We start from the raw sequence: 24,581 nt of genomic DNA on the forward strand, positions 1-24,581 counted from the left end.
GCTGTTCATTTTGTGTGCCTGGATGATTCAGTCCCTCTCTCCTATATCCTTCCTTTCTTCCTGGCCTTTAGGCCTTTTGCATTGTGTACCGTTTTCTCCCATTGTATTTTATACTTTGTACCTGGCACCTTGTACCTGATTATTGTTCGGTTGTATTTCCATTGCTTGATTGTTTGTCGGTATGCTCCTTCTTAATAAACACGTTTTAAACCAAAAAAAAAGAAATCACCTTCCTGCTTTTTTTAGAAGCCATGATATATAAAAAATATTGAGTTTATCTTAAAAGGACGACTGTATACAGTGAGAGAGGGCAGAGTCTCAGCGGCAAAAACTGGGACTTAACTTTTCTTTTTTTTTTTTTTCTTAGCATCGGGGAAGCGGCGAGAGTAGCTCCGCCCCCCCCCAACGCATCAGCAGTAGGCGCCGGGCCCCTCCATAAAAGGAGGCGAGCCGACGGTCCGCCACTGCACAGGGAGCCAGGCGAAGGGCTGTGAGAGAGGGCAGTTAAGCGCAGTGACTAACGACTGCCTGCAGTGCCTGCGCGGAAGGATGCAATACATCGGCAGCTCGGGCGACTTCGTTGTGTGAAACGAAGTTCGTTGTATGAATCAAGACATGAAGTTCGTTGTGTGCAGCGTTCGCTGTGCGAGGCGTTCGTTATGCGAGGCACCACTGTACTTAAGAACATAAGAACTGTGCGTTCCAGAAGTAAGAGGCTCCAATTATCCAAATCCTCCCTGCCCCTAGACTCAGAACCAGTGCTTTGAGATGTGCCTGCTCACCCCTGTGGCTGATGAGAGTGCTGGTAAGTCCCCAGACTGAGTCCAACTCAAGGCAGATAAACTGTAAGACAGAAGCTGCACTGTTCACTCTCTCTCCTTCTGAAATCATATTTATTTATTCAATTTTCTATACCGGTCTCCCAAGGGAGCTCAGAATGGTTTACATGGATTTATTCAGGTACTCAAGCATTTTTCCCTGTCTGTCCCAGCGGGCTCACAATCTATCTAGCGTTACCTGGGGCAATGGGGGGATTAAGTGACTTGCCCAGGGTCACAAGGAGCATAAAAAAACTGTAATAGCGCACATGGAACAGGAAATAGGAACCTACAAAAAACAATTAAACACAAATCCAATGCTTCTAATTATAGAAATGCTATGATCAATGTGCTTTTTTTGATTTCCTGTTCTATGTGAGCTATTACAGCCCTGACGAAAAAGCAATGTGGCTGTGAAATGATCGTCGGCTGGCTGCACATAGTTGACATTAGTTGTTTGGCAAATTTTGAACTGCTAAAACTTTTCAACACTTTATTTTGTAATTAGGCTTTGCAATTGTCTCTGCAACAAAAGTGTTTTAGGCCTGTGATGTGTGGTTGGTAGAGTGGATTTCTTTCCCTCACATTATTACTGAAGCTTTTTCTTTCATTGGCTTATGAGCCTAGCGTACCTTTTGTGTTCTGGGGAGAATTTGGATTACACTTCCCCCTCCCCATTCGTGGTTTCGGTAATCGCGATTTCACATATTTGTGATTTTTTTGGTGAGGGGGAAAAAAGAAAAAAAAAACCATCGTTAAGTCTTCCCTCCGGCATCCCGGCCTTACCTGGTGGTCTAGCGGGCTTTCGGGGCAGGAGCGGTCTTCCTACGCTCCTGCCCTGTGCAGATCGCCATTAGGAAATAGCTGTAGGGAGTTCCCGTCGTGGTCTTGAGAGACTACGGGAACTCACAGCAGCCATTTTCTAATGGCGATCTGCACGGGGAAGGAGCGTAGGAAGATCGCTCCTGCCCCGAAAGCCCGCTAGACCACCAGGTAAGGCCGGGAAGGCAGGAGGGAGATGGGGTGGGACAGAGCCGGATATTCACGGTTTTTCGCCATTTGCGGCCCGGCTCTGCCCCTATCCCCCGCGAATCCGGAGGGAGAAGTGTAGTATTATTGTGTATGGATCTTTACACCTTGAGAAGATGTAGATCACTGACTGTGCATAATTAGATAGGAAGAAAGCACCCAGCTGCTTGAAAATGCTTGATGTGGATCTTCGGTATCTGAACAGGGCAACAGGCTTCTAAATCCACTAGCACAATGTCCCAGGGGTTTGCTGCGCTTTGAACTCACGTATCGCCGTGAACCATCATATTCGCACCGCTCGATCTTATCCAGGGTGGCATCGGAGAAGTAGATCTTTTCGGTCTTGTGATCGATGGCGAGGCCGTTGGGCGTCCGGATATCCTTGTCGATAATGATCACAACGTTGCCCCCAGAGAGGGTGGCCCTCATGATGCTGGGGTGCTGCTCATTCCAGTTGGTCCAGAACATCAAGCTGTGGGAAAGGCAGAACACGGAACAAAACCAGAAGTCTGCACATGGCCAAACCAAGATAGCACACTGCTAAAATTCAGATCGGCAGAAATTTACCAGCATCGACATGGAGGGAGAGGTTTTGGTGCAAATATTACTCATAGTAGTTGAGATTTGAAACTGAGAAGATGGGTGACTGTTTACAACTAAATATAAGGGGACTTAAACTTAAAAAAAAAAAAAAAGTCCTTATTGATTTTCCATTACTAACAAAAAATGCAACACAATATTCATAACAATAACAACTAAGCATTTAAATTTGATCAATAGCAGTACAACAATATAAGCCCTCTCCCACCCCACAATTACCCTTCCTGTGTTTTCACAGCTGCTTATTTTGAAGAATATTACAATAGACAGGTATTTAACGCTGCTGAAAACTAGTCCAAAATGCAACCGAAAGTATCAAGAAATCTCCCAAAACTTTCAGGAGATTTGGCATGAACCTGATGAGAGTTACATGTACATTCATTTGAATCTATCTTTTATGATCACCTGAATGGGGAGGGGGACTTGTATACTGCCTTTTTGTGGCTTTGGCATTTCAAAGCTGACATTCAAACCAGGGGGCACTGGAGGATTAAGTGACTTGCCCAGGGTCACAAGGAGCAGCAATAGGATTTGATCTCATAATCTCTGGATGCAGAGGCAGCTCTGCCAGAAAGGCACACTGGAATGCAGGCTCAACTTTCAGACAGTGACAGGTACACCGGGTTCTGGGAGACCAGATGAAGAAAGATGGGAATGCTGATAAACACAGAAAATGACAGCCGATAAAGAGGAGAATCCTCAGTTGGATGAATACGGTACTGAAGGCCCATAGAGGTGAGTTCCAAAATTCATGGGAAGCCCAAGGGGAGGAGGAGATTACTGGTTCAAAAATCAAATAAAAGCATACAGAGAAAAGTGTGCTTATAAGTCTCAGATTTTGCACTCACTTTTGACATTCATCCAGTACAAAGGCTCGAGGATGATCATCCCCCGACATGGTGACAACTGTATCTCTATCAAAGGCTCCCTGCCGGCTCTGATCCACAGTATGACGAGTGATGGTAGAAGTGGTATAACTTGTCCAGTACAACGTATCCCATCCTCTGTGGTAGGCCAAGCCCTCCACTGACCCAACATCTATGAAGAAAGCAAAAGAGAGAACATTAAAGGCCATTCTCTTTTTCTTGCCTCCAAATGGCACTGATTTAACCACCATCAAAAAATTCAGTTTCATAGGAATTAACAAATTCTGTTCCATTCACAAGCACAGAGGAAGCTACCAGCAAAGGTAATGATATTTAGTACACACCAGAAAAGAAAGCAGAACACTGTACAGAAGGAATGAGTGTCCTCACTCCTCTACCCTGACAGATAATAATAATAATAATAATAATAACAGCTTATATACCGCAATACCGTGAAGTTCTATGCGGTTTACAAAAGATTAAGCAAAGGTACAAATTGACTGACTTCAAGAGATGGTCTCACCTGGCATCACTGGCTGGTAAAATATGAGGGAAGCTTGCAGTTTGTGTGTGTGTGTGCACTTGTACTTATAGAGAATGACATGGTGACAGAATTTGTCATGTCCCCGTTGATAACCGTGGGAAACCATCCTGTGCCATTCTTTAGTGTCTATCTCAACCTCAGTCCTTAAACACCAGCATTCTTCAATGTAAGGCTTGAGGGTCAGTGGCTGTGCCCATTCATACTCTGATCCTTCCCTCTCTCCCTAAAGAATGACATGGGGATGGTTTCCCATGGTTATCCGCGGGGTCGGAGACGGTGACAAATTCTGTCACTGTGTCATTCTCGAGAGACTACGGGAACTCACGGCAGCCATTCTGGATGAGTGATCTGCACAGGACAGGAACGTAGGAAGATCGCTACTGCCCCGAAAGACCGCTAGACCACAAGGTCCAGGAGGGAGGCGGGGGTGGGTCAGAGTCGGCCCAAAAGTTATTTGCAAATTTTCATTATTCATGGGCTGGCTCTGCCCCTAATCCCTGTGAATATTGAAGGAGGAGTGTAGTAGCCTGCTTTATTCCCTTTTTACATATTATATCTGCTTCCTTTACTTAGAGTAGTGTATCGCAAACTGTGTGCCACTTTTTGGCCTAAAAATCTCAGTTTATATTTGAGTAAATACAATAGCTTCAGTTTGAAATGTTCTTATAATTGGTTTGTTATTTTTAGGGGGGAATAACATTTTGGGTTTTTTTTTACCCCCAAATTGCTTATTGACTTCTTGTCTGCTAGAAAGGAGTTGCCAGTTTCAGTTCTGACTAACCCAGAGTAGCTAGAGTTCAGTCTGGCTATGTGCACTGTTTTGATGACGCTCTCGTAGATAGATTTTGTTTTCCTTATTTTAATTTCCATTGGCCTCTTTGTTTTTGTAGTCGAACGTAAAATGTGTGATGATTAATTTGATTTATTATGTTTACTATACGTCCTTTTTCCTTCTGTCACTCTAGATTGACGTCATTGTAATTTGATAATGTGATAAAAATAATAGGCATGATTTTTGAAATTTGACAGAAGCTCTGTTATAAAATTAACATTCCCCCCCCCCCCCAGGATAAATAATAGCATGCCTGTGCATCATACTTTCTCAGCACTGTAGCGGAGTTCAGAGCTCTTTATACTGGGGTTTCTGTGACGAGAGTTCAGCTAAACCAACCAATTAAACAGACTTGCTGGAATCACAAAGATAAGGTTACAGAAGTATTGACTGCCAGTTCCGGGCTATAATCACAAGATTGCCACTTGTCTATATAGTCAGATGCAAATATTTTGCTAAAAAGATGGCATTTTCTAAGTTTAATTTTAGATTCTGGGCTCCTTTTACGAAGGTGAGCTAGCGTTTTTAGCGCATGCACCGGATTAGCACACGCTATAGTGCGCGCTAGCTGAAAAACTACCGCCTGCTCAAGAGGAGGCGGTAGCGGCTAGCTGGCGTGGCATTTTAGCGCACGCTATTCCGCGCGTTAAGGCCTTAACGCACCTTCGTAAAAGGAGCCCTATGTGTTTTCAGCATATGCTACAGCCTATTATCATATAGATCTCCACACAGGATTTTTGTTTTTATTCCAGAGAAGAAAATTGTTTCTTATAATGTATTTCAACCCCTAAATCAACAATAACATTGGCTTACTTATATGTAATGCAATGAGCTGCATAGTCTTCATGCCAAATATCATCTTTATCAGTTTAACTACCAATGCAGGTGCTGGCACACTACGCAATGGAGTGTGATTCTAATTCTAAGATTTACCAATAAACCAGGAACATTTGCAGAACAGGGTCAGAATACGGACTGAAGAGTATAGCCTCATTTCCAGGACTGACTGCCACAAAGAACTGAAAATATGCAAGCAGATAAAGATTTTCAGACTCATCCAGTCTCACAAGAACATGAGATGTGTCACGCTGGACTCTCACAGCGATAAATCCAAGTCAAAAACCCCTGGCAGAACCCAAAGAGCAGATTCACTGCTTGTTGCTCACACTCAGGGATTAAGTGGCAACTTCCCCCAAACTGTATGGCCAATGATGGGTTTTTCCTCCAGGAACCTGCAGAAATCATTTTTTAAATCCAGTTAGACTAACTGCCTTAATCACATCTTCCAAAAATATATTCCATAGCTTGTATGCTGAGTAAAAATAAAAACTCTTTCTAGAATTTATTTTACCAGAAGCAAAGTTCAGAGAAGAAACCCCATGATGAGAAAATCAATGAAAAAAAAAGCAGGGCTGAACAAGGGAGTTCCAAAAAAAGCCTGGGTGAAATTATAGCTTATCATATAAATCCTTATTGGGCCAGTATGTACAGGGGACCTGACATGGCACTGTATTTCGATGAAAGTGCACCTGCCTCAGAGATCAAACCATTCTGGATCAAGATTCATGGAGAACAAAAAAGTGATGTTTTTGTAGGCAAAGTACATCATTTAAATGAAAACTCTTCAAAGCAACGGCTATCCATTTACAAATATCTTATGATTGTTATAACGGTTGCAAATCAGTTGTCAGTTGTGACAAATTTAACAGCATACTTGAAGGCTGCAGAGGCGTAATTTGAAGAGGTTTAAAAGAAGCTGGATCAAAATAGGGAATGAGGAGTTCAGCAGGTGTGCTGGGACATATTTTGCCACCCAAGGTGGTGGTTCAGAGTTCGGGGGGATGCTCAAATTTCACATATGGAAACTTCATTTGCACCCTTAAGATACATTTAGCCAATTTGTACTTTTCTTAAAATAAGGACTTGATATTGGCAATTTATCCTTTTATAACTATGAAGACTGACTGTGGTAATACTCTCTACCATGGTTTGCCTGTTATGAGGTGAAGGAAGCTGCAATTACTGCAGAACACAGATGAGCGATTGGTATGGGGTCACAAGATTTTGGACCATATTACCCGGTCCACGGGACGTGTCGAGGTGGAAGAAGACATCTTCTTTCTCAGGGGACCCTCGGTCACAAGGGGGCATCCATTCAAACTCAGAGGAGGGAAATTCGATAGTGACATAAGGAAGTATTTCTTCACAGAAAGGGTTGTAGATCACTGGAACAAGCTTCCAGAGCAGGTGATCAAGGCCACCAGCGTTATTGACTTTAAGAATAAATGGGATGCCCTAGTGGGATCCTTACGAGGGTCGAGTTAAGGAACTAGGTCATTAGTACTCAGACTTAATGGGGTGGGTCAGTAGAGTGGGCAGACTTGATGGGCTATAGCCCTTTCTGCCGTCATCTTTCTATGTTTCTATGTTTCTATGGTGGAGCGGAAGTTAATATTATGGTTTTTACCACAGCTTACTTTAACACAGGAGTCACTAACTTCAGGTATCTCTCATTTTACAAGGGAGTCACAACTTGCATTACTAACACAACATGTGGTCAACACTTCTCTCAGGCCTCCCGCGTGCCTGTCTCTCGCCGCTTCAATCCGTTCAAAATGCTGCTGCGCGACTCATATTCCATGAGAACCGCCATTCTCACATTACCCCTCTCCTCAAGTCACTTCATTGGCTCCCCATCCATTTCCAAATACAGTGCTCCCCGGTCATTTGTGGTCGACGATTTGCGGTCCCAGTCATTCGTGATATTTTCTGACTGCGAATGAACAGGCAGGAGAGGGCAGCCAGAGAGAGCAGCCGGCGCATGAAGGAAATCACTCACAGTATGCTCCGACTGCCTCTTCCTGCACTAAAGTTGGGTCTAACCAATCAGGAGCTGCGTGTCAAAGCAGCTCCTGATTGGTGAGGCCCGACTTTAGTGCAGGAAGAGGTGGTCGGAGCATACCGTAAGTGATTTCCTTTACTCGCTGGCGCTCCGGCTGTTCTCTCCTGCCTCTCCGACTGCCCTCTCCTGTCTCTCCCGTTAAAAACCATATTCGCGGTTTTTCGAGATTCGCGGGGGTTCCTGGAATGGAACCCCCGCAAATATCGGGAGAGTACTGTACAGTTTAAACTCCTCTTGCTGACCTACAAGTGCATTCACTCTGAAGCCCCCCGATATCTCTCCTCGCTCATCTCCCCCTATGCTTTCCCCCATGATCTCCACTCATCAGGCAAGCCCATCTTATCTGTACCCTTCTCTTCCACTGTTAACTCCAGATTCCGTCCCTTCTTTCTTGCAGCGCCGCATGCCAGGAACAGGTTGCCTAAATCAATATGTCGTGCTCCGTCCAAATCCAAGCTAAAGGCCCACATTTTTAAAACTGCTTTCAATTCTTAACTCCCCCTCATTGTTGTCAGATACATATACCCACTATAATTGCCCCCAACCCTGAAATGTCCTGTCTAAATTAAGATTGTAAGCTATTCTGTATGTTAAAATGTATAGCGCTGTGTACGCCTTTTCAGCGCTATAGAAATAATAAATAGTAGTAGTATCACAGTTTTCAGCTCCTCAAGAACATGGAGCAGCTAATACACTGCCCGATGCTGCTGAGGAACCATTTCAAAAAGTCCAGTGGAGTTAAAAGTATGATTGCTTTCTCTCTTCTCCCCTCCTCCCCAAAGACCTTCCCCTGAAGAGACACACTCTCCCCCACCCCCACCGGCCTACCTCTATGAATCCCTGCTGGTACCATGACACTGGTGACCCCTAGAAGTAGCCTCATAGTACTACTACCACTAAGGGCTCCTTTTACGAAAGTGCGCTAGAGATTTTAGCGCGTGCTACACACTAACGCCTCCATAGAGCTTGTGTTAATATTTTTCGTGTAGGGCGGGGCTAGCGTGCACTAATCTTCAGCGCGCGCTATAAACGCTAGCGCACCTTCGTAAAAGGAGCCCTAAGTGTCAAACTGCCATTTAAGGACTGCAAGACTACTGCCAGGGGTCGTTGGTGTCACTTTGGCCCTAATGCCAGCAGGGGCAAGGAGTACCTGGGAGCTGCCTCTTCCCAGGACCTCCCTAGACCAGCAGGGATTACAGTATTAGTAGCCTGATGGTCCTGGGTAGTTTATTATTAATTTGATATACCACCTTATTATATATTTCAAGGTGGTTGTACAATAAAAATTAGGGTAATACAAATAATACACCATAAAAACCATTAACATAAAAGGACAGAAAACAAGACGCACGACTGGACAGATACAAATGGATAAAAGGGAGAACTACAATAATATTTAAAGGATACCAGGAAAAGGACAAGAGGGCGGGGTTGTGACACCCCTCCCTCTTCCTCCCACCCCTAGTGGCAGGACTCCCATGCCTATCGTGCTTTCCTGGTGCACATAGGGGCAGGAACAATTCTCACTCACTGTTTTGCTAGAATCTCAGCAACCATTTTCACCACCAAGAAAACAAAGGCAGGCGTGAGTATCACGCCTGCCCCAACATGCTGCTAGAACACCAGGAGGAGCACGGTAGGCTTGGGGTTCCTACCACTGGAGGGGGCAATGGGTCGCGCATGGAGTGGGCTGGGTCATGCCTGTTCGAAGTGAAGGGAAGAGGGGCGCGCTTACAAAATATGGCAATCATTATCTTCACAGCAGGCCTTATTATAAGCGTCATGTTTCTAGCAGTAAGGCTGTTGAGCACCTGCAAGGGTGTTATTTTCTTGTTTTGCCACAGGCATGTCAAATTTATATTCCCTTGGAAGTTTGGTTGGAGATGAAATGCTTGGCCTTTTGGAAGTCGAGAAATGAATTACTCTTTCGGAAATGTTTTTGGCTGATGGAGAATTAACAGTATGATCAGAGTGTTGTTAAAGGTGGATGTACAGGGATATAGCTTTTACGATAGTGCAGACATGATTAAAATTCTGCCTGTGTAGCGGTACCAGAACTTTTAGCACTCTGTTAGAAAATGAAACAGTTGATTTACTAACCTCAACAAATTCCAGAATAGGGGTTGCACCTTTCTGCCTGACTGGCAAAATAAGAGGATCCAGCTCCTGGCATGAAAACCAATACTAGCAAATATCCAGTCTAGGGGAAAAGGTCATTTAGCTTCCTGGCCAAAGCACCATCCAAGAGGATCAGGTTTTACCTTACAGTCCCTAGCCATTCCCATAATAGTGAAAAGGGACTAAACACATATTAACCTCCAAGCTGTAGAGGTCTTTGACTAAAAGGATTCAATATCATTAGTTAATAACTATAGACCAATAGCATCAATCCCATTTTCTATTAAAATTATGGAGGGTTTGGTTCATTCTCAGCTATTGAATTACTTAGAATCTCACTCACTTCTGCATGATAATCGGGTTTTCGGCCTTCATGTAGCACTGAAACAGTGATAGCTGCGATCTTTGATTATGTACGTGACCTGCAAGGAAAGGATTCTAATGCACCGATCATGCAATTTGATCTGAGCAGCGCCTTTGATTTGGTGAATCATGCTAAACTTTTGGCTTGCTTAGATTCTATTGGGATACATGGAAAAGTGTATAATTGGTTCAAAGGATTATTGTCGACTCGCTCATATCAGATCAGATTTAACAAATAATTTTCTGGAAAATGGAGGAGCCCTTGCGGAGTACCTTTCCTCTCCATTCTTTCCTCTCTGTTGTTTAATGTGTACCTATCTTCTTTGGGCACAAAATTAGCTTCTCTGGGATTAAAAATATTCAGTTATGCAGATGATATTACCATCATCTTGCCATTTTCTCTTTCAATCTTATCCATCAGAAATGAGGTAGAAGAGATATTTAAGGTCATTGAAACATGGATGTTAGAATTTAAATTAAAATTAAACCCAGAGAAGACAAAATTCTTTGTTGCCTCTTCAGGTCAGAATTTTACTGAAACATTTTTATTATTAAGAACATAAGAACATAAACAATGCCTCTGCTGGGTCAGACCAGAGGTCCATCATGCCCAGCAGTCTGCTCACGCGGCGGCCCATCAGGTCCAGGACCTGTATAGTAATCCTTTCTCTATACCCTTCTATCCCCTTTTCCTTCAGGAAATTATCTAATCCCTTCTTGAACCCCAATATCGTACTCTGTCCTATCACACCCTCTGGAAGCACATTCCAGGTGTCCACCACCCTTTGGGTGAAGAAGAACTTCCTAGCATTGGTTCTGAATACAACCCACTATTACAGTAGTCTCAAACTCACGGCCCGGGGACCACATGCGGCCTGCCAGGTACTATTTTGAGGCCCTCGGTATGTTTATCATAATCACAAAAGTAAAATAAAACAGTTTCTTGATCATATGTCTCTTTAGCTATAAATTACAATTATTATTATTAAGACTTAGCCAAAAGGAAAGATTTATAAATATAAAGAATTTTACCTCGTGCAAAATTGTCATTTCTTTAATAAGACATTAACTATTTTTTCGGCGGCCCTCCAAGTACCTACAAATCTAAAATGTAGCCCTGCAAAGGGTTTGAGTTTGAGACCACTGCACTATTAAGATCTTGGGTGTTATTTTAGATCAACATTTAACTATGCAGGATCAGGTAAATGCTTTATTGCAGAAAGTTTTCTATTCTTTGTGGAAATTACGCAGTATAAGATCATACTTTGACATTGCATCGTTTAAATTACTGGTACAATCCATGTTGTTGAGCCAGCTGGACTATTGTTACATAATATATTTGGCAGGCCCACAAAAGAATCTATCCAGGCTGCATATAGTCCAGAATGCTGTGGTCTGCCTGATTTATGGTTTGAGAAAGTTTGGCCTTGTGAGCCCCTACTATCGAGAATTGCATTGGCTTCCTGTGGAGGCTCGAGTTAAATTTAAATTCGGCTGTCTCTGTTATAAAGTTCTCTTTGGCATGGCACCTACCTACTTATCCGAATTATTTTCCTTTGTTCAATCTAAGTGTCCACGTAGTTCACACAGTCTCTTTAGTTTTCCATCTATCAAAGGCTGTAGTTATAAAAAAAATACCATCAATGTTTGCTTTCTTATCAGGCGGCTCTCTGGGATAAGGAATTGAAACCTTTGCTACTGAGCTCTGTGTCTTATCATTATTTTTGAAAGCAATTAAAAACACATTTGTTTACTAGCTGATCAAATTTTTCTAACCTATATTATTTTTTAAATATTTGTTAACCACATTGAACTTACCGGTTATGTGGTATAGAAATAATTTATTATGTTATGTTATAGCTGCTGACCATAAGGAGCCAGGTGTATGCTGTGGCCTCACAGCTGCTGGATTATTTCAAGAGGAACAGGTATGGGACCCTGTCTTCCACCACTACTCCAGTGGAGCAAATAAGAGAAAAAGGAAAAGAAATACTTTGTTATCCAGCTGGAGCAACACAGTCATCAAGGGAAAGCCTTCCATACCAATTTACCTCTGGGGAAATTGCTACTCTGGGTAGAGTAATAGCTTTTCATAAGCACTGCTGCTAACATAGGAGAGTACTGGAGAATACACCGTTGATTTTGTATATAGTTGGAGAAGACAACCCTCTACCCCCAGCTGACTATCCAAGTTGCAGACAGTAACCCTTCACAGTCTGACACAACCTGGGTGGACTGTTATTGATTGAGAAAAGAGTGAGTGAGTGAATTTAGTGCCTGCCAGCTTTTTGTGGGAGAAGAGGAGGCAAGAACAGAAAAATAAATAAATGTTAGTGCAGCACCTGGGTTCTATCCTTGTTACAGTAGAGATTGTATGAAGACTTATGAGACTTTTCCCTGCAACTGGGCTTGCATTTTGCGGAAGTGCCCTCCTCGCCCAAATTTGGCATCCTGGACGCTGGAATCGCGTCTCCGATGGAATCGGAAGAAAGCAGGGCCTCCCTGGAGGAGGATAATGTGGGATCCACACACGGTTCACGCCCCTCACGGGCCGCAGCACACATGATCTACAGCTGTGAATCTGTCAACCATCCACCACATTTACGGCATGAATCCATGCCATCCTGCCCTGATGTGGCCATCTAAGAAGTTTGAAGCAAAAACAAAGCTTCTAAGACCAAAAAATATATAGTTTTAAAAAGTTTAAAGAAAATTCAAGATGGCCACTGCGGGTGCCGATTTTGACTGAAAAATGGCTGTTAAAAATGCAGGAAAACATGAAAAATGGCAATTTTAGGATTTTACAGGTGGGGGGCAGGGCATGCAGGGAAGCCCCCAAAAACCCTGATTTGAACACCCCCCAAAAATCAGCAAACTCTATGACTCACAGACACCACATAGACGTGCTGCAATGAAAGTCTATGTCTGCCTGCAATACACAGTATAAGTAAGGAGATCAATATCTCAGGTGTTGATTACACTGGATTTTTCAGGTCTTCTGACCGCCTCACCGTCACCACAGATCACGACCACCAGGACCCCTCAGGGAAATTAGGGAAGGCACACGGCGTGGTTCCGATCCTGGCGTACCTCCACGGAACCACAGCAACTTGCGCTCTACCCCTTTGCGGATGAACCAGGGGAGAGATGGCTCCTGTCTCGGAGACCCGATCCAATCTGCAGTCTGTCCAGAAGGCTTACTGCAGGTTAAGTTAACAAAGCACCCTCCAGAAACAGACAAAATTTAAAATGTCTGTGATCTCCCGCCAAAGGATCACTCGTAGAGAATGACACGGGGAAAAATTCTGTCCCCGTCACCGTCCCGTCCCCGTCCCACCATCCTCTACACAGCTCCGTCCCTATCTCTGCTGTCCCCTTCACTGCCCCATCATCGTCCCTGCTGTCTCTTTCACAGCCCCGTCACCGACCCCGTCTTCTCCTCTCCATCCCCCCCATCCCCAGCACCCTTCATGCGGTCTAATAGTTCCCTCCCGCCAGCCAGCCGTGCATTTCCCTCCCTCCCTCCTTTTCCCTTACCTTTTCTTCTTAAAACTGGTGATTTCTATAAGGCTACAAGCTGTATTACAGCCGGAGCCTTGAAGTCGCGTCGGGTTGCCTGCTAGAAAAGTCTCCTCCGATGCAACCGGAAACAGGAAGTTGTGTCAGAGGACACTTTTTCCAGCAGGCAACGCGACACGACTTCAATGCTCCGGCTGTAATACAGCTTGTAGCCTTATATAAATTGCCAGTTTCAAGAAGAAAAGGTAAGGGAAAAGGAGGGAGGGAGATGCATGGACGGTTGGCGGGAGAGAGTGGGCTGCCGGATCGAACGCTCGTTCACCGCACGTTCACTACTTGTTCACCGCCCCGTGCTAGCATTCACCGCTCCACGGGCCGGTGAATGGCCTTGTCCCCGAACTCACGGTGACCTTTTTTTTTTGGTCACCGTTTTGGCAGGTTACCCGCGGGTAACAACCACCATGTCATTCTCTAATCACTCGCACAGAGTTGATTTGCAACACGTGGGCCAACTCATGAAATAAATTTTAAAAAAGACTAGGAATTGAAAAGAAATCACGAGCAGAAGAGACCTTCAACCATGCAGAGAAGCTGCTGGATCAAAACTGAGCATGATAGGAAGCTCCCGAGCAGGTAGCCCAAAGGGGAGGGAACAAGTTATAGTAGCCCTGCAGCAGAAGCTATCAGACATACAAGAACCCAAAAGTTCAGCCTCCAGAGGGACTGTACAAGAATGCTACCCTGAGATTCTGCATTTCAGTTTTCAACCCACAATTTTGGCTTCTGGAACTTCCCCCCCACCTCGGCACTTTTCTCTGTCATTGGTTTCCAAATGCACTGTGACAGCTGACATCTTATCAAGTGTCATATGAGGATTATTTCCTTTGCACTAACCAGGCAATTTATTGCGTGATCATCAGGGCCACAAGCCTCCCATCTATATACATTCCGAATGATTGAATCATCAACTCGTATTGCCAGACAGACTCCTGAGAGTGTGCCTATCAAGCTTTTAGAATCATTATTTGAGATTTATTTTTTCCATTGTACAGAGACACAATACCATATTACTGTTTAAGGAAGATCGTGTACGTTTTTTTAGTCTATTCGTACCTTCTCAGTACTCAGACACCTGATGCAGATGATAAGTGCCAAAACAGGGCCCTTTTCAAGTCTGCATGCACCTAAGCATCAAAGAAGTGATTTATCACAATAAAGGGCATTTTTGTGTTGGATCACCCTCCTTTGTTTTGGTCATTCACTCTGCGTTTTGTTTTGGGGTTTTTTGTGACCTGTAGGCCTTTCTTCAGGAAATCAATTAAATCCTACCTCTTTGATAAATTTCTCTAACCTCCTTCCTGCCTTGCTGTAGCCCTGAAATTCTTGTGGTGTCTCTGACCATATTCCCGACTTTACCTAACCACTCTCGACTTCCAATGTAATTGAAATTTTTTACTAATGTATCTGACAATATCTACTGTAACATCACTGTATATGTACAGTCTCTTCTTCTGTAAACCACTCTGAACTGCTTGTGGTATTGCGGTATCCAAATAAAGTTGTTATTATTATTATTTCTGGTTCTTCTCTCTTTTTTTTTGTGGACCACATGCACTTGGAGACATATCCTCAAAGCAGGATAACACCGCATCACTTGGAGGGCAGATCTTTGCTACAAGATCACTTCAGCCCTGATTCTATAAACAGCGCCTAGCAGCTAGGCACCATTCAGTGCAGTTGTCAATCAACCTCTAGGTGTCTTTTATAGAATCACACCTAGCAGTATCTAACTCAGCATAGGCATCATGTTGTTAGGTGCCGGCATATATTTCCTGGCCTAATTTACTAACGCCTAACACAAACCCCTACCAACACCCAATCATTCCATGCCCATTCTCCACCCCTAACCACACCCACTTTTCAGGCAAGTGCTGGTTAAGAGCCTTGTTGAGTTCCGCATGGAACTTTAATCATTAATAAAAATGTATTTTAATTGGCTTTCAATAGCGTTTTCAATTACTAGGTCAATTACAAAATTTTGAGTTCCGTGCTGAACTCGGCTTGGCGTTGCTGATTTAGCCGCCTACTGGCGCCTAGCCTAAGCACCATTTAGAGAAGCAGGGCCTTCCTGCTACACCAAGGTGATGCTCTACTTTCTAAGTGATTTTACTCCTCCAAGGCCACTAAAAGGATACCAGACTACTCTATTTTTATGCTATGTTATGCATTTATAACCTGCCTTTCTCCTGTTAAGGTCCAAAGTGAAGTCACAAGAGAAGAATCTAGTGAACAGCAGTAGGAATAGTACAAAAAAAATTACTACAATTTTTAGATTAAGTATTTATGAAAAAGATCCATCTTTAATTGTCTTTGGGAAAGATAATAAGGTGGTATTAGTTGTATAAGATGAAGTGGGTGCCAAATTTTAACAGACTAAAAACAGAATGAACTTGAAGGTCTCCTCATTATTCTTCTTGCTTTCCAGGAGATAATCATACATGATATGACACTCAGCTGTGACAGACTAGTTAACCCTATCCTGTTGCTGGACTGCCATTTCACCTTAATATTTGTTGAAGTAATTTAAAATTGTTTAAAGTTTGGGGATGCTTCATCCATTTTAACATCTCTTAAATTTATTTGATGTATTTTTGTTAATTTGCAAATGACCTGCAAATGGACAACTAACTATTGCTAAGGTTGTAGTTACTTCCTAACTGATGCTTGCACTGAATATTTCCCTCTTAATCAGTGTAACAGTCCATGTATCAAAAAGTTTAACGTGTGTGTAGAAAATGGGGAGGGTGAAAAAAAAAAAATCAATTATTGATCACTATCTGCTAGGACAGCAATCCAGTACGGCCAAACCAATACCTTTTGCAAAATCTATTCTTCGAACATTATTTAAACCAGCAAACACGATCACCCTATACACACAACATTAATTTAAACAAAGTTTATCTTACTGGCTGTAAAAATACACACTGAAATAACTTGCTTTCTTTTTCAAACTAAAAATACACATGTCCTGCTCACCTACCTGCAAAAGCACTTCCTCATTCCTCTTTCATGCTAACCTATCACAGATCCTACCTGATCCTGCGCTTTGATAAGGATCTGCCAGGTCCATTTCACTCTTTCTTCAACTGCAACAGAGTTTTTACCTCTACTACCAGCACTTGGAGGTGGTTTATTCATAAAGATTTAAGAGATTTTCGGAGGCAAATTATCCATTTAAAGCTACACAAATATTCAGCAAAGCTAGGTTTATCCTTCTAAAACTATTCCTATTTCTGCATTAAGATTTGAATGCATAAACTAAGGAACTCATTAATGGACCAGCCTAATTTCAAACCGAGATCTTTGGCAATATAACAACCTATATGGTCAACTGTTAAGGGCACAAAAGGCAGCAATTAAAACAACAACTCACTTATGTGATCAGCAACTACTTCCAAACACATAAGCATGTTTGAATATTGGACTCACCCTGTCCCCTTATCCACCATTCAGCAAGATATCCTAAGCAAATAATCTCAGGTTGAAAACTGTAAATTACCTTAAACACTCTGTATACACTGATGACACGTGTTGCAAATCATGAACATTGCAGTAAGATTAAACCCCGCCTTGGTGGAAATGCTAATTGCACTGAACAAGGACAAACTCAATGGCCCTTTTCTGCACAGAAGCTTCTATAAAGCGTAACGCCTCAAGAAAATAATTGAGAGGTAACCTCTTTTTCTTGGGCTGACAATACATTTCTTGACCAAATTACTTTATTCTCGACCTGTCTAATAAGTATTTGGGTTTGCCGAACTTGGCTATCTTTCTTTGCAGGATGTTTTTCATGCTTTACCAAAAAATATTTGCAGAGGTTTTCAATAGCTGAAGATCACAATTCATCTTTGCTCTAAGCTATGAGCCAGTTATTAATATGTGCATGCAAGCATGCCTCATTAGGAGAGGAGGAAAGCAGCTTGCACACAGAACTCTTTTAAAATGAACTTAAAATTCAAGAAAAGAACTTTTTTTTTTCCTTATGTTTTAGGATGTTAAGCAGATGCCTGGTTTCTCCATTGCAAAAAAAATACTGCTCTGCTATTATTGGACATGCTTATGGACTTAATTCCTTTCTTGAGGTGGTAAGTACAATATTTATATAATTTAGCATTTGAGTATTTATTTGAGGGTAAGAGGGGTTATGCTAACTATAAGCCAATATAGAACTCAAACATGATATGGGGGGGGGGGAAGGAGGGAGGGAGGGAGGGAGGTAAATGTTATATTCTGATCAATTAAGAGGACTATGAAGTATAAAAAAAATCTTTAGAAATAGTGGGCCAAATTCTATAAATGGTGTCCCAACTGTAGGTGGCGGTAGACATCAAACCACTGTCTAACCAGCCAATCAGGACGTATGTTTTTTTAAAAAAACTCTCCAAGGCAGGCTGCCTTCACTGTAGGTGTCTGTGGCGGTTGAGGAAGACGCGTAGGGACATTTAAGCTCGCCCAAGGTTGGGTGTGGTTTTACCCAGAAGTGGCCTTGGGTGAGCTTAAGCATCCCTAGGCGTCTCCCTAGGGCCGCGATAGGCACCTGAAATGTAGGCCAACATAAAGCTGGTCTACATTTCAAATAGATGTGGCCGCTATGCTGATCACAGCAAATAAATCTCACTGCCATGATCAGCTGAGCGGCCGTGGCAAGAACCCCCCACCCCTAAAATTAGCCAGCAGGAGGTATGCTCACTCATTCCCGCTGCCACCCCCAAACCCTCCACCCGACACTGTCCACAATAAGAGGGATGCCCACTCCCTACTACTGCCTACCCTGTTGATCCCCAAACCCAACACCTCCCCATCCAATTGGCAGGAGGGATGCCCACTCCCTCCTGCCGGCGGCACAATCAATCCTCTGAACCCCGAACACTCCCCAACACCCACCTTACATTCTCTGACAATTCCTTACACTCACCCAACATTCCCCAACACAACCTGACACTCCCCAACACCCACCCAACACTCCTCAACACCTCCCCAATACCCCTGGACACTCACCCGACATTCCCCAACACCCACCCGACATTTCTCAAAATACCCCAACACTCCATCGCACCCCAATATCCCCCTGACACCTCCCAACTTCCCCCCCTGCTCCTTTATGAGATGGCCAGCAAGAGGGATGTCCACTCTCTCCTACCGGCAGGCCCACCTCTTCCAAAATGGGCCTTCCCTTTCCTGGTGCATTCTGGGATGCACCGGGGAGTGGCCTAAGGCTCTGACTGGCCCAGGTGCCTAAGGCCTAAGGTGACCGCATCGTTTAAAACCAATTAAAGTAATTACAAAAAAACGGCACCACTACGCAGCTTCTGGGAGCGGCACCTAGGTCCCTGAAGGCTAGTGACGGCAAAGCCCGGATGTGGGTGTGGTTAAGGGTGGCACTGAACTTCAGCGTCACTATGCGCTGCAGAAAGCGATTCTGACATGACCCTAGGTGGCGGAAATGTAAGCCTATGAAATCCTGGCCCCGTCAAGCCATGATTCTGGAAACAGCGCCTGTTGGTGATTGACATCCATTTTGTAGGCGTCGCTTACAGAATCAGACCCATAGTGTCTTCCCTAAGAGTCTAATCTTCTATAGTGTTTCATTAAACAAATTATGAATATGTGCATTAAAAGAATAATAAGCATACATTCATTGGAATAAATGCTACAATACTGTAGCGTTGACTGGTTTTCACAGAAAACTCAAAATTGCCATAGGTTTTTTTTTTCTACAACTAAGATCTCCCATGTGATAATTCCATCCTTCATGTATTCCCTGCCCATTTCAAAGCAGAGACTTTCTCTTCCTCACCCTTCAGATGGCTTTGCAACAGCTATGACTCAAGCCCTACTACTTTTAAGACGACATTCCTATAGCATCACTGCCTACATAGACAACTATTTTCTTGCAGGATTTGTGTTCCTCTCATCAGGCAGCATTTCACCCTTCAAGTCTGCTCCAAGTAAGGTCCTTCCACCCGTCTTCAACTGCTTCACACTATGCCTATCTTCAGCTTTCATTTTGAAAGCCCACCTCTTACAACGTCATCCTTTTTGCGTTCAATATTACAAGGCCTTTCGTCCAGTTTACATTGAACATACCAAAAACGGTACTAATCCCAATCCAGATAGAGAGTCCCTCTGTTCCCAAGTTACCACCCATCCATTTTAGAGATGTGTTCCCACACCATGTGAGCTTTTACAACTCCCATGCACACTAATGCTCAGTGCAAATGTTCTATCTAATTTTTGCATATGAAAAACATTTTGTGTGCCAAGTTTTTATCCTCGATTCAATGTGTGCAGTATGTTCACAATAAAAAAAAGAGAGAGACGCCATTATTTGTGGTGCGTTGGCAGCAGTCATGCAAGTAATAGTGCTTTTTGAGTCCTGAAAGTCAGTATTCTTCTTAACAGCACTTATGACTGCAACGAAACAGGCGGACTGGAATATTTCCAGTCTTGACCCCTTGGACTGATTCTCTGAAGAAGCAGTGGGTGAAACGGGCCCATCAGAATCTTCATTACAATCACTTATATTCTGAGATGTGGCCTTGATAGTTGGAATTATTTAAGAAATTTTAAATATAGAGTTGAAAAGTTTGCACATTTGAGTAGTTATGGAGGAGAAGGAGGACCTATGATTACAATATGGTTTCATCTAGCTGAACAGCTGTCCCAACTGGTTTGTAAGTACTAGTAACCAGTCTGAGGTCCTTTCTCCCCTTCGGGCCATATGATGAAAACCATAAGCACAAATAATTGATATTGAAGAGAAATCGTTGGGGCTGATCAATTGAGTATATCTTTCTTAATGAATTGCAAGTTCCACTTTTGGTTCTAATTCGCTATTTTGTATTGTGGAATTTAAATCCTACTTTTCGGTTGTTTGTTGCACAATAAAAAAAAAAAGCCACCAAAAGTTTTCTGTGTAAGCGTGTGTGCTCCCTTTCAGACCTATGTGCGCATACATAGCTTAGAGGGAATACTGCCCAGGGCTAGACAGCCTGCATTCCTTTGCTATTTGCTTGACAAGAAGCTGCTATATAGTTATGCTATGACTTCAAGTCAAGATGGAGGAGTTCTGCAATGGGTTCACCCTATTCCACTAATGATCAGGACAAAGAGAAGGGCATGACCAGGATAATTCCAACAGCAACACACCTTATAGCAAGACAAGTTGGGGGAAATTCTGTATAGGATGCCGGTCTCAGCAGCTGCCTAAGAAGCAGCTGAGAATCGCATACCAGCATCCTATATAGAATCATGTCTACCCTAACGGGCAGACGCCAATCCCTGCCTAACTGCCTCGATTCTCTAACCAGTACCCATGTCACAGGCACCAGCTAGAGAATCATGCCTGATCCCTTGCCATCAGCTGAGCACAGCAAGGGAAACCCCCCTGTCATGATCAGGTGCTGCAGGGGACCATGCTCCGTGAAGTCCCCAGCAGGAAGGATTCCCACTCCCTCCCGCTGGAACCGCCGACCTCACCCCCCCTGAGAAATCCCCCAGCAGAAGGGATACCCACTCTCTCCTGCTGCTGAACCTCTCCCGAAGCAGCCAGGCAGGAGGGATGCGCACTCTTTCCTGCCCCCGAACCGCCCTGCCAGTAAAAGAGTTTTGTGAACCCAATCTCCCCAATGAAAAGAAATAGGTGGCGTGCTTTTCAGCCATGAACGCCAGCATTCTTTCCACATGCTCAGTTTATGTGCGTCACCTGAGCACGTATGAGGAGTGCCAGCATGGGTGGCTAAAATGCACACCAACAATTTCCTCATATCAGGAGAGACTTGGACCATGGAACTCTTCGGCTGGCAGGTATTGGGCAACTCTGCCAGCCAATCAGGGTACTGTGGTTGGGCCCCCCCATCCCTGAAATGGAGGTAGTACATGCAAATCTTTCTCAAGGAAATTCATTGGTGATATTCTGAAAACTCAACCAGATAGGTTTGTCCCTAGGAAAGAACCACTGATTTTTAGGATTTGGAGAGTCCCGCTACAAAATGACACAGGGAAAAAAAATCTGTCCCTGTCACTGCCCCGCCACCGGACCACCATCCCCTTCACCACCCCATCCCCACCATCTCTATCACCACCCTGTCCCCACCATCCCCTTCACCGCCCCGTCCCCGCAGCATCCACCCTTCCCTCACGCCACCTCACTACCCTTCAGCACCCCTCGCGCGGTCTGTGCATCTCCCTCCCTCCCCCTTACCTTCTCGGCACGTTTTAAGGTTTCACACTTATTAAAAGCTGCCGAAGTGTTCGTGCAGTGCATCAGAGGAGAAGCTTCTGCCCACACATGCACGCGATTGCACGTACGCTCTGGCGGCTTTCAACAAGTCTGCAACCTTAAAACATGCCGCGAAAGTAAGGGGAGGGAGGGAGATAGATTCGGGTAGGAAGGAGGGAGGGGGGCCGCGCGCGATCCCATCCTTAACTGTGGGGACAAGGCCATTCACCGCTCCACGGGACAGTAGATGGCCTTGTCCCCGTACCTGCAGTGAGCACCTTTCCCCCCTCCACCGTTTTGGCGGGTTACCCGCCGCTACTCGCAGCTAGCCGCGGGTAACATCCACCATGTCATTGTCTAAGTCCCGCTTCTTCTTGTCTTTTTTAAACAGGTAATGAGACTGCTCTTAATCGCCAATATTCTGATAAGATTTGTCTTCTCTTCTCTTTTGATAGCTCAGCATACGACAACATGAATAGCACAGCACACTTCTCAATCGCAAATAGTAGTGAGTATTCTGGGAGAGAGCTACACACTCAGCCGCAGCAGCTAGTAGTATCCGTTTTCAATGGACTCATTTTTCTCACTGGTTTGGGAGGTCACACTCTGGTTGTGTTTATTCTCCTAAAGAGGAAAAATCACCGGCATGGCACAACCATCTTGTTCCTCAACCTGAGTGTGGCCAATATTCTGCAACTGACCTGCTTGCCCTTCAATGCCACATCCATAATCATGAGGACCTGGGTGTTTGGAAGGTTTCTCTGCAAACTGGTCAACTTTCTTAGCGTCTTCTGCTCCTCTGCCAGCGTATTCACCCTGGTTGGAATTGCTGTCAACCGTTACCTTATCATTGTGAACCTTTTCAAGTCCTATTGCTTTCAAGTCAACTGCTATCTGGTTTTGATGTTATGCATCATCTGGCTGCCTGCCTTGGCATTGGCCATCCCACAGTTCATTTATCGATCTGTCTGGTCAGACTCAATGTATTGTTTTGCCTTTCTAACAGCCGAAACAGAAATAACTTATAGTGTCTCACTATTTCTCTGTGCTTTTGCCATACCACTTATTACTATCACCATCATGTACAGAAAAATCTTAACCTACTTGAAAACTAAACGGTTGAACATGAAGACCAGCTATCTAGTCAGGCACTACACACAGATCACCCGACTCTCCATTATTCTGGTATCAGCCTTCATGGGCTGTTGGTTACCATCATACGTCATCATGTTCTTGCTAATCAGAAGGCAGGTGAGTATTCAAGGAGCCTTACCGGCTTTGGCCTGGGTATTGGCTTCCTTTTCTACCATTGTGAACCCTATTGCATACATGTTTACCTCTAAGCAATTCAAGAACGAAATGTGGGCCCTTCTGTGTAAGGATCATAGACCCAAACAATCACATAAGGTGAGTCCAGTGACTCTAGATGGGAAACTTTCCACCTCTCTCTCTACCAGGTCTACTTGTTTCAATTAGACATGGATGGTGAGGATAATAACCAGTTATCAAAGCTAACCAGGTGTTCGGGGTTATAATGTTCTAGTGAAAGATGATGATGACATGGGTGTGTGTGATTGTACATGCATTCATGGAGTGTCTACTGGCTGTCTAGTGGTATTATGGAATATAAAATCCTAGTTTGGCAATAAAATACACCATATTTAATATACTTGGATCTTTATATAGAAAGATATTAGATATAATTATTGGTAGTGTTCAGTTTGAAGCTGGAAGGATGCTAGGGTGCATAGGGAGAGGTATGGCCAGTAGGAAAAAGGAGGTATTGATGCCTCTATATTAGACTCTAGTGAGACCTCATTTAGAATATTATGTACAATTCTGGAGGCCATACCTTCAAAAAGATATAAAAAGGATGGAGTCGGTCCAGAGGAAGGCTACTAAAATGGCACATGGTCTTCGTCATAAGGCGTATGGGGACAGACTGAAAACACCTGAAAACTTGGCTATTTAAAAAAATGTAAATTTCCGCTTCCCACCAATTCTCACCGTACTTCCCTTTTAATTTTTGTAAACCGTGTCGAGCTCTATATTTATAGAGAAGATGCGATATATAAGCTTAAGATTTAGTTTAGTTTATCTCATCTGTAAACTTTGGAGGAAATGCAGGAGAGGGGAAATATGATTGAGATGTTTAAATACCTACGTAATGTAAATGTGCATGAGTCGAGTCTCTTTCATTTGAAAGGAAGCTCTGGAATGAGGGCATAGGATGAAGTTAAGAGGAGTAATCTAAGGAAATACTTTTCTACAGAAAGGGTGGTAGATGCGTGGAACAGTCTCCCGATAGAGGTGGTGGAGACAGAGACTATGTCTGTTTTCAAGAAAGCCTGGAATAGTCTCGTGGGATCTCTTAGAGAGGAAGAGATAATGATCACTGCAGATGGGCAGACTTGATGGGCCATTTGACCTTTATCTGCCATCATGTGACAAGTCTAGCTTGTATTTATAAGCACCTCATACCTGTTTTCTCTAATGAAAGTTTGCAAATGATCCTTTAACTGTGATGGTGATTAGTCAAGGTAATATGGAACACTTTGCGGAATACTGAGTGATCACAGCAAAACTGGAGAATAATACAATTTCCAGTTTGTGAAGAGTCAAAGAGATGCCGCCAGTAACACATCTGATGCATTATAAACCATAGCATCAGCCTCAACTGAACAACAGCATCACACCTCCCGAGTGTAA

General features: G+C 43.7%; 1 protein-coding gene across 1 annotated transcript in view; it reads right to left on the minus strand.

Annotated features, from left to right (window-relative positions):
* Positions 1 to 24,581, minus strand: part of LRP1 (LDL receptor related protein 1) — a 777,705-nt gene that overhangs the window by 258,103 nt on the left and 495,021 nt on the right. Inside the window, exons 42-43 of the mRNA XM_033939435.1 lie at positions 3,296 to 3,485; positions 2,115 to 2,319 (exon numbers count right to left, since the gene is read on the minus strand). Of these exons, the coding sequence (XP_033795326.1) occupies positions 2,115 to 2,319; positions 3,296 to 3,485 (395 nt within the window). The remainder of the gene's footprint in view (positions 1 to 2,114; positions 2,320 to 3,295; positions 3,486 to 24,581) is intronic.

The sequence above is a fragment of the Geotrypetes seraphini genome, chromosome 3 (genome assembly GCF_902459505.1).
Source record: "Geotrypetes seraphini chromosome 3, aGeoSer1.1, whole genome shotgun sequence".
NCBI lineage: Eukaryota > Metazoa > Chordata > Amphibia > Gymnophiona > Dermophiidae > Geotrypetes > Geotrypetes seraphini.